This window comes from Cicer arietinum, chromosome 4 (assembly GCF_000331145.2).
Source record: "Cicer arietinum cultivar CDC Frontier isolate Library 1 chromosome 4, Cicar.CDCFrontier_v2.0, whole genome shotgun sequence".
Classification (NCBI taxonomy): Eukaryota; Viridiplantae; Streptophyta; class Magnoliopsida; order Fabales; family Fabaceae; genus Cicer; species Cicer arietinum.
The window spans coordinates 10,561,965-10,573,883 of record NC_021163.2 but is presented as its reverse complement, the minus strand read 5'-3'; the positions used below and the strand labels follow the sequence as shown (position 1 = coordinate 10,573,883).

General features: G+C 25.8%; 1 protein-coding gene across 2 annotated transcripts in view; it reads right to left on the bottom strand.

Moving 5' to 3' along the window:
• NAC32 (NAC domain-containing protein) overlaps positions 1-2,468 on the bottom strand; it is a 3,540-nt gene extending 1,072 nt beyond the window's left edge. Inside the window, exons 1-3 of one of the 2 annotated variants that reach the window (XM_073367126.1) lie at positions 2,128-2,468; positions 954-1,137; positions 554-829 (exon numbers count right to left, since the gene is read on the bottom strand). In XM_073367126.1, coding sequence (XP_073223227.1) covers positions 554-829; positions 954-1,113 — 436 coding nt within the window. In that variant the 5' untranslated portion in view covers positions 1,114-1,137; positions 2,128-2,468. Of the gene's footprint in view, positions 1-553; positions 830-953; positions 1,138-1,368; positions 1,805-2,127 lie in introns of those variants that run through there. The other variant, XM_073367127.1, reaches the window with a different exon arrangement.
• Positions 2,469-11,919: the final 9,451 nt, after the last annotated feature.

The following is an 11,919-nucleotide window of genomic DNA, read 5'->3' as shown; positions in this document are numbered from 1 at the left end:
GAGTAAAGAAATAAATTCTCATTGAAATGTCATCTTTTTAATAATTGTTTAATGAGTATAAAAAGAAATCAAAACGTCATTTTGATAAAATGGTGTTGTCAAAACCACTCATATCCACTACAAGGATCATTCTTCTAAATTGCGATTATAGTTGCAGTTGCAATAAACTTATCCGTGGTAATTGGTATCATCCACTGCAATAAGCTTATCCAATATAGATTAGACTGTAATCGCAATTTAGAAGAATGATCCTTGTAGTGGATGCAAGTGGTTTTGACAACACCATCTTATCAAAATGCCATTTTGATTTCTTTTTATACTCATTAAACAATTATTAAAAAGGTTAAGCTTCTTTTTTTAAAAAAAAAAAGGATAAGCCTTTTCATATATAATACTCCTTCCATTTCATATCATTAGTAGTTTAATTGATGTGTATATCTGCACCAAAAGACTCTTACCATTATAATTAATTGTTTTATGAATTATATTTTTTAATGCAAATAACATAACTTAAAATGGCAAAATATATTGGTTCATGAAGAAATGAAATGACTTGCCTGTGGAGGGGCATGTTCAGAGGTTTGATGCCTATATTCATGCATAATCCAGTCAGTTTTCCTTCCATTAGGGGCACGTCCTTTGTAAAAAACAAGAGTCTTCCTCATTCCAATGATTCTGTTTTTTGAAGTAACAGCTTTATCCCTTCCAGTTGCTTTCCAAAATCCAGCAGCAGTTGCCCTGTTAGTTCTTGTTCCTGTTGGATACTTTTTATCTTTGTGGCTGAAAAAATACCACTCATTCTGTTGCTCATATCCTAGCTTGCATTTATCTGCATATTTCAACAATCACATCATTATATTATATTATATAACATTCCAAAGTCAACTATTGATTTTGAATTATAACAATGAGTGTGTGTGTGTGAAAACAATATGTTATATAGTATAATATACCTTGTATGTCCCATGGTTCAATTTTATAGAGATCAACCTCAACAATAACATCTAGATCAATTTTGAGTGAGTTAATCTTCCTGTTCAGATAATACCCCACAAGTTCCTCTTCTGTTGGATGAAATCTAAATCCTGGTGGTACACATGATTCCATATCCATTGATGATGATGATGATGATCTCTCCTGAAATAATTAATTAACCAACAACAAAAGGAACATTCATTAGGATCGATCAATTTTAATTACCATTTATATATTATATGTTTTGGTTTTATAATTTCATTAATATACATGAAACATGTTTATTTTTTGGCCAATTAAGGCCTAATGGTAATTAGGCAGCATTAGAAGATACTCCAATAGTAAGAAAATTAACAAAAAAATGTCTCTAGTAGCTAAAAAATGAATTACTACCTCATAGCTCTAAAAAATGTATGAATAGGTAGCTAGGGCTGAGAAATATAGCCATGATGATGATGATGCAACTTTGTAATTGGACCCAACCCAACAATTTGTTTGGCATGTGCAATGACAAAATTGGCAGACCATGTGTGGATCCCACCATTAATGAACAAATAAAACAAAGAAGCCTATAATTATTGTTATAATTAAGCCTAAGAAACTATATGGCTTTAGTTGCATGAGATGAAAAAAGTATTTTGAACACAAAGTTAGCCGAAAAGCTTGACTTTGCTGTCTATCACTTTGAGTGCAGTGCATTGCACTCTCAAAACTAAGCTTCTTGGTGGTGGAGATATACCTTCCTTTGTTCATCACAAATTCACCACCACAACACATAGCATGCTAGATAAAGTTTGTTCCACTCAATAGCTTAAGATCTTTTTCACACTAATTTCCAAACACATAATCACTACTCATGGTTCTTAATCTTATGAATAATACTCCAAAAATACTGATTTAATTGATAACTTTGAAATTGATGATATACATATCACTGTTGAGGAGATCATAATATACTAATACTACATCTGAGTTGACAAAAAACCAAAACATTTAAGACTTTAATTAAGAAATGTAAACAATAAGCTATAGATGAGTTTATAAAACATTTGCAGGCTATGAATAATAGACATGGATTAGCACATGAGGAGATTGAGAAAAGCATGCAATGCACATATATATATATGAATGAATGAATAGTAGTGAACTCACTGAGAGAAATTTGGGTTGATGTGATGATATTGTTGTTGAAAGAAGGAATGGAAGAGAGAGAGAGAGAGATGTGTATTGAATAAAGAGAGGAGAGGTGTTATATATTGTATTAGCAAATGAAAGAGAGAAAGAATGTTGTATAAAAAAGAAGCAGAGGAGAAGATTAATATATATAAAGATGATTGCGCGTGGGGTGGCAGATAGATAGATAGATGTAAAAGTGTTTCTTTCTTTCTTTCATTCTTTGGACGGCCTCATATACAGTTTTCACGCCACTTCTCTTCCACCTTTTTATAAATCTTCATCTAATTAAATGTCACATAATTCATTCTTCTCTTCCTCATTTCACAATATAAATTCTCTGTTTGGTGCGCCGTCCCATTTACCAACATTTTATATATGTCATGCTGTCCAAATCAAACTCTACATGTTTATTATCATCATTAATTGCATTACTACTACTCTTTTCATATGCTTACCACCATACTCTATATCCTCTTTCTTTCTGATCTTCTTGTTTTAATTTCTCATTAATCACTTGCTGTTAGACTCATATCATGGAATCTTTTATATATATTAATGTAATAAATTTATTTCATGGAATTGGTGCAACAAACATAAGAAAGAAATTTGACAGTTCGAGTAACTGGACAACCTGCTTTCTGTGAACAAAGTTCCAGCTACATGACTTGATTATTGAAAAAGAATACAGATTTTGATATATTATCCTTTGGTAAAGTAATAATATAACTGATACAGGTTTCTTTGAGAACAATGCACCCTTTTCTGATATTATAATAGTAAAGGCAGAGTACTAGTACTAGTATAAGTATATTATACTAAGGATCAAAAAGGCCATTTTGGGATTTGTGTGAAGTGGGTATATATATAAATACATAAAAAGGATTAACTTAATAAATGTCACATAAAGCCTAGATAAGTTAGATTAGCAACAATTGTACTTTCCTTTTCAATGGTTTGTTGTCTCATTTAGATTGGGTTTATTAATTTAAGATGAAAATCTTAGTAACATTTATATTTGTTTGAGTAGTGAGTGGCCGAAAGCTTGTATAGAAAGTTTAGTATACCTCGAGAGTGCCCTTTACACTACTAAATACAAGGACTCTATGGACACAATAACAGCAACGTATTATTTATAAACTAACTACATTTCACTTTTTTTTTCTCTCTTACTATATTACTCTATATTACATTAATAAATTTTCTTATAATATTAATAATTATAAAAATAAATGTTATGTAAAAGTAAACTTTTAAACACATGTATTATTAAAAAAAAAATTAATAGAAAAATACTAACAAGTATTCTTAAGACACTTGTTAAGAATGAAAATATATAAAAAAAAAATCTCAAAAATTGTATAATTTATATTTTAAACTTATGAAAATTGATAATTTTTTTTATTTGATGAAGACACTTAGCACGACTTTTTTTAAATATTAGTAAATTTTGTTACAGGTCTTATAATAAGAAAGAGAAAAAAGTACTACTAGTTTTAATAAAATGCTGACGTCATTTTGTCCCAACGCTTGCTTACATGTACTACTTTGTTGTTTTCTTTTTGTTTGTTTTCTTGTGAGTTGTGACTAGTGACGTCTATCCAGGTTTTAAAGCTTGAGTAAAGAAAAACAGTTTTTAAGATTGCTATGGCTTATATTAAGTTGGTTATTGGTGTTTGGTGTATGACAATTTCTTATTTGTCAATCTTTTTGTATTACTTCTATGTATTTTTCACTTTTCAAATGTTATTTAAAAGTATACTTATTTATCTAATACTCCGGTAATTATTATTTTATCATCATTATTTACACTTAACTATTAATATAATAAATGACTAAATGATACACTTCAATACAATAGCAATATTAGCCATCCAAATCATAAGCATTAACTTAGAGTTAAGAATTTAGTTTTATAATTTTAAGGTATCAAATTTAAATTCTGTCGGAGACTTAGCTATTGGTGTCACTTGTAGTAATAAAAGTTTCTTTTTCTCTATTTTTTAATAAATTAACTTAAATTTCATATAACAAAACATTGATTCATTAAAATTATAAAAGTCATATCAAACATTTTAACTTAATTAATCAAATATTTTTTTCAAAAATCTTATACGGTAAAATAAATAATGTTTTACATTTTTTCTCTTGCGTTGGAAGCAATCATGTTTGAAACACATTTAAATATTAAATATAAACATCAGACAAGATGTTATTATTCTTTGTAATTTGTATACAGTCATATACTCGCATCCATACAGACAAGATGTTATTATTTTTATCTTTCACAATTTTTTTATAATTAATTAGTTTATTTTTATAAAAGTAATTAGTTTATGCTAATTTATTTTGATGATCTATATTAGTTTATACTATTATCTGGCTATGATTGTAATTTTTTAATAGAAAATTAATGATTAAAAATTATTAGTAACATAATAATTACCATCGTATAATTAGTCACAGTATAGAAATGATAATCGTTATCAGTCATTCTTAAATTTTATATAAATAATTCTATTTTAGATTTTATATTTGACCTAACTCATCATTATAAAATTAATTTGTAAAATAAAAAGAATTACTCTTTATAATTTATTATAAAATTATAATATTTCTATTAATTAATTTTTAAGATTTTTTCAGTCTCTCCTATTTTTTATGATGTGATATTTTTATTAATGGTATGATACTTATATGACATTTGTAAATTTTGTTATGTCAATATTATTGTATTATTTTTATTTATATATTACAATATTAAAAATAAATTTATTTTATTTATATATTAAAATATTTAAATAACATATATATATATATATATATATATATTAGTAAAGTTTATATGATAAAGTCTTTAACTATCATATGTGAAAATCAAGTATCAATTACTGCTCTAAACATCTTAAGTGAAAATCAATATTTTAGTATATTTCTTAAAAAATAATCTGTTTTCTATTGGTTAATGAGCATGCTCGTTCTAATAGGATTTGAAATTACATGAGCCACCGAAATATAAGTGTTTATCGTTTATAATATAATTCTTTTAGCGGTTCAATCATTGTTTTGTGACATATACAATGTTATTTTACTTTGACCTAGTCTTAGGAAAATAATGTTACAAAATTAGACCAAATTATTGTGTCTAAACTCTAAATGTAATTAATTTGGCGTTGATGCTTTATATCAGGACTACAATAGACTTTGCTTATAGTAGTATTATTTAATGCCTAGCTCTCCAATCCGAGGAAAAAAAGTTTGAAAATTTAACATACATAATGTGAAAGAAATATTAAAATATACTCATTTGTGATATTTATAGTTCTACAATAACAATCCTTTTTTATTATATTTTACTCACTTCATAACTAAACTTGGAATACTTCTTTTTGATTATATTTTACTCATTTCATAACTAAACTTGGAATTATCAGGATATTTTTTCATTGAATACATAGAAAAACTCTATTGAAGATAAAATAATTCATATTATGTGTCTAGGAAATTTTTCAACAAAAATTATTCACTTTTAAACAGCAATAAATATTTATATCAATAATGGATACTAGAAATTATGCATCACTAAGGACTAAGAAGTTAAATAATTAAATATGGAAAGTATAGTTTGCTTGTAAATACATTTCATGTATATTTTATCTTGTGGTGTTGAAGAGGTTGCTTGTGTATGAACCATGAAATTTTGTGAATTGGTTTATTAACTTACAAACAACTGCAAAGACAGAAATTAAGCTTTAAAGCCTGGAATCAAACAGTACATCTATAATCAATGCATCTTATTTTGTTTTCAATAACTTCCATTGTTTATTTTAAGAAGATGAAGCATAGGGAAAAAAATATGATAAAATAAAATAAAATATATAGCATTAATGATTGTTTAGGTCCAACTTGTGAACTTTTGGAGGGCCTACATTGGGGCCCAAAAGTTTCTATTTCCAACCCCACCTTCAACCAATGATCAAATTGGTGAAGAAGAAAGAAGGGTGGAACAAAGTTCAAATAGATTTTTTGAGGAATGAAGGTTTCTCAACGTAGTAGTATTAGTAGTATCATATGGGTACATATTAAGGTTTTGATGATTTATCGTAATTGTTTTTATGTACTTTAATTTTTTATTTGATGTTGGAGTTTTATCATCTTCTTTTTCACTTAATTATTATTGTCTATTGAGATAATTTTAATTTTTGTTTATTGCCAATGTTTATGATTTTTAAATTATATAATTGTGGATTTTTGGTAAAGTAAAAAATTTAGTTTCGAAGTTTTGTTAAAAGGTAGTCTATTTTTTAAAAATATTATATAAAGCAAAAATTCTTTTGTGTGTACATAAATATATTCAATAAAAATACTTTATTTTCACTTTAATATCGTGCAGAGATTATTTTTGACTGCATAAATTATTCTTAATAGTAGTTTTAAAAATACTGAAAATAAGTTTTTAATTAGCAGAATACAAAAAAGAAATATGAGTGCGAAATCATTATTTTCAAATAAAAGTAGTAATTGTTTCTTTTTTTTCTAAAATAATCTCAAACACTCTTATAGGTAAGAAAATTTGACCAAGAAATGTATTCCGTACAGTTTCATGTTGGTCAATATTCTGTTTCATATTTTCTCAAAAAGAGGACTCTGTAGTGTTTCAAACCTTTTTCAACATACAACAATTTTTAACCAAATAATATATTAGGTTCAACTGAATTCCCTAAATTATTTACAAATTTTAAATGAAGTATCGGAACTAAAAATACTTATAATTGAGTCTCTGAATTTGTCATTTATTTTTAACTGAACTACCAATTTTAAAATTTGTTTTTAGTTCTTATATTTTTATTTTTCATTTAAAATTTAAAATTTTGAATGAACTTTTACATACATATTTAAAATATTATTAGCATTTTCTCCACAAAATTTATAATTTCTTAATTAGAGATTAATTGAATATGATGTTTTAAGCGTAAAAAATTCAATGAAATCAAAATAACAAAAATTTGTACCTAAAATTTGAATTTTGGGTTAGTTTTTTTTTTTTTTGCATAGACTTAATTCTATTGTAATGCTTAAAATGTATTTGTAAAATTTGGTGATACTCCAATAAAAGTTTTTATTTATTTTGATTTTTTTATTATAGACAAAATAATAAAAACAATTCACACACAATTGTGAAATTTTAAATTAAACTTGAAACATAATATTCAATTTAATAATATCGACATTTGTCAATAAAATTAACTTTTACGAATTTATTTATTTTGATTTTATATGAACTAAAATTATTGATAAAAAATATTGTAGAGATTAATAGTCGAAAAATAAATTATATGTACGAAAAATGAATTTTAAATTTTAAAAAAAATTAAAAGTATATTTAACCTTGATTTATTTTTAACCGGAAGCATGGAATTCTCCAAATGAAGGATTAATATTCAGAATATTGTTTTGACATTTTCTCTCTAGTAATTATTTTCAAAAAATGTCACCAAAAAAGCCATTCATTCGCTAAACATGACGTAAACAACATGTTAATCAGCAATAGAAATAAAGTTAAAAATATGTTAATCGTACAAAGACAAAATTTCATTAAACAGAATGAAATTGAAAGCTATATGGACATATAATAATTAATAACTCTATAAGTTCCATAATTGTCAAATCAGTATCTTCAAAAATGTGATTGTCTTTTTTCTTTTTAAGATTAAGCTATCCATACCTTCTTGTATAGTCGGTGCACAACACCATTTTTCAACAAACAAAAGCATAACCTGATTTTGATGTTCACAAAGTTTAATTTTATTACCTTATCAACCTTTTACTACTTTCTTCACTAAAGAGATGTAACATTCCTTTAACTACCTATGATATATATCCTCCTGACCCACTCGGCATATACGGAGATCTACAATAAATTATAATATAAGATATTTTAAAATTTATAATTATAAAATTATTTATTAAATTAATATAATTGATATTTTATAATCCTTCTTTTTAATTAATAATAAAATTAATTAATTTAATATTTATTGAGATAGTATTAAATTATATAAAATTTTAGACTTAATTGCAGTTTTAGTTCTTCTATTATTACTAATTCACGAAAATTGTCTCCTTATTTTAAAAGTTGACAGCTTTAGTTCCTCCTTTAATTTTTTGAACTAAAAAATGCAGAATTGAATATTTTTAATGACGTAATATATAATTATATGATATATAACCATCTAGATGCATTAATTATTCATATGTCATTAATTAAATTAAAAATATGGGAAAAAAAATTAAAGTTGATAGTTAAATTTTTAGTGCGTTTTATTCCAATTTCATGGGTGTTAATCATTTTACATTATTGTATCATATCTTACGTTATTTAAAACATCTCACGTCATAATTTTTTAGTTAAAAATCAAAGGAGGAACCAAAATTATCGACTTTTAAAATAAAAAGACCAATTTCGTAAATCATTAAAAATAGAGGGACTCAAATTACAATTAAGTCAAAAATTTATTTTAAATATATTAAAATGTAAAGTCTTATTTTTAAATAATTTTTTTGAGGCATTTTTATTAAATATTTTTTTATATATATAAAAATTAAAGCAATTGATTTAGTAATTTTACCTTAAATATTTAACTTATTTCCAATCTTTCCAAATGAAAAAGAATAGCTAATCGAAAATAAAAATAAAACAAAGAAAGGGGAAAAGATAAAATTAAAAAGTGGGTCCCGTGTCAAATTCTCATAGATCACAAAAAAATCATGAACCCAATCTAATAAAATCATCACAATCAGATATGATCTACCGACTTTACAATTTAGAATGATATTTTAATGTTGTAATTATTGTCTAATTTAGATTTTCCACTTCTAATTGGCTATAGTTCGCTATCAATTTTGATTAACAAATGCTAAATGGGTTTGAAATTCTAATTATATCTTTAATAATTTCAGATAGGCTAGGATAGAACCAATTATCAGTATTTATATGTAATTAATTAAGAAGAAACAAGTGTCATTATTATTATGGGCGCGTGACCAATTGAGTTTAATTAATAACTAAAGATCTTATGTTAGATACTGTTGTTGTTGAACTCAAACTTTCTGAAAATGACCCTAGACAATTTTTCAAATTGATTACACCTTAGAAATTGCTACTATTTCAATTACAGAGTGTATAATTGAGGTGTGATAATCACTACTCTTTATGTAAACATTTCAACTTCCAAATGAAGCTTGTTATACAAACCTTGTTCAAATACACTATGATGTAAACATTGCATGTGCTAAGACTATAATGTTACAAACATGTTCTTTGATGTACACATGCATATCTAATTCAAATTTGTGGAATTAAAATTCACATTTAGCAACAATTAATCAATTAATTAATGGTGTGCATAATTTTATGTAGTGTAATGTTTTGTACATCAAATGCTTAGGCTAGCTTTGTCTATAAAATTATAATGCAGGACCATTTTTTTGTAATTTTGGAAATTGCTTTCTCTTTTTTATGATTGTATTCTCATATGCTAAGGCTATTTTGCAAAACCATTATTAGCAAAATGGCCTACCTAAGGTGTCACCACTAGGACCACCACTAGATATTTTCATTTAATGAGTATTGCTATAATTTCACAATTGGAAAAAAGAAAATCAGGAATATAGGTTTCAGTGCAAGCATTGTGTGTGAACAAGATGCACAATTGGCTGAAAGAAAAAAAGGCACATTATTATTTTAGCATGCAAAATAAGGAAGAAAATATCATCATTGTGATATATAACTTTTATTCAAATATATAATGTAACAACATAAAAAGGGTCTCACATTTTATCTTATTTTTCTTTGCTTTCTTATACTTTTTCATATAGATAAGGATTCTCTCAATAACATGTAATAACCATTCACACTATTTTGAAGTCGCTAGATGTTAGCCTTATATTACTACTAGTTTCAATTAAATTAAAGTAGCTGAAACATCAATTTTTATCTAAGTAAGCATTAAAATTCTAACCTTAATTTAAATGGGTGGAATAATTGAAAACACATTAGTGTTGAAATGTAGTCAACTTAAGATAGTGAACAAGTGAAATTAAAGTCAAAATCAGTAGCAAGTGAGATTGATAATCAATTTTGTCATTGTCATGGCCGGTAACCAACTTGTGTCAATGGTAACAGGGTCCAGTGATATTCCACCAGAGTGGTCTTAATAGGAACTTGCAATATAATCCTTCCTTCAACTCTATTTGACTTCAATGCTTATAATTGCTTATTTTTGGTAAAAATACATAATTTTGGCAATGACGTTTGGCATTATTATATCTCTCTAATATGGGATTAGCATTAATTAGCATAAATATTATGTTAAGAAAAAGTCGCCGGAAGGAGACTACTCATCTTGTGTGCTTTTCACAATTAGCTATCACGTACAAGTATAAAAATAATGTTTCAATTTCTTAATAATAACTAAGTAACGAAAAATGATATTTTGTATTTCTCAAAAGAAATAAATAGTTTTATTATCATAACTATCGTAAAGAGTAACGGTATTAATATTTATATTTATTAACTTTTTCTGATTAATTTTTTTTTGACTTTATTTCTCTCTTCATTGAATATGACGAGATAATAGACTTATCTTCTAATGTCATTGATTTCTTTTTCAAATTGATAAATATTGAGAGTTACAATTAGTCATATTATTAGTGTTACATATTTATGATTAATTTGAGTTGAATAATTTGACTAATCCTTTTTAATAAAATTATATCTCTCAACCTCATCTTTTTCTAACTATAAGATTTGAAATCTTATTTAAAGAATGTAAATCCAAATCTACTATTTCATTAAATTTGATATAAGCTAGTTATAGCTACTTGTCAACTATTGTGTGATTGAAATATAAGATTTTGAAATTTATAATATCTGTGCGACCCCTGACATATAAAGCTAAAAACTTCCACCAAATTTGTAAGCAAAAGACAAAAATAAAGCTAAGAAACAAATACTTTTTCTCGTGTCCTTTTAAACAGAGCAAAAAGAATCTCTTTTCTCTAGTAATAGAATGTTTGTGGGGAACCAAACCTTGTAGAGTAACTATTTGAAGTCTCTTTCAATGAAGCTGAGCAAGAGGAATGGATAACCAATTAGATTGTTAGGAAAGTAGCCGCAGAAAAGAAAGTATTGGAAGGTGTGAATTTGGGACCCCACATTAATATTTAAATACATTACTCATCATTTTGATAAGGAGTGTGGTGGGGTTGCTTCATCAAACAAAGAAATAGTGCATATCAAGCAAGTATACCCCTTTTTTTTGGGGCGGTTTGTGGGACTACAAGAGGTTGGGCTATTGAGTGACCCACATTAACATTATGTGTATTTATAAAGCATACATTTTCAACCCTCCTCATTATATATATGACATATGTATGGATAAGAAATGCTGTAACAAAACATTTCTTACACTTTTTTAATATATCTTTTGTTACTATTCATTTGGTGAGTTTTAAGTGATTCTTGTTAAATTATTGATTTGGACCATTTTAAAGTAAGATACATATGTTCTGTTTAAAAATATAAGTAAAAATAAATTAAAAGAACTAATATATTTAATTTAAATTTTAGACGAATGAGTATATCGATTTCTGCTATCAATAAAAAATTGTAAAGAAAACATTATTTTAATATTTTTCTGAATGGATATTATGTTTATATTTCTTTTTCTTGAGTACATTACGTGCATATTTTAACAAGATGTCTTCTAG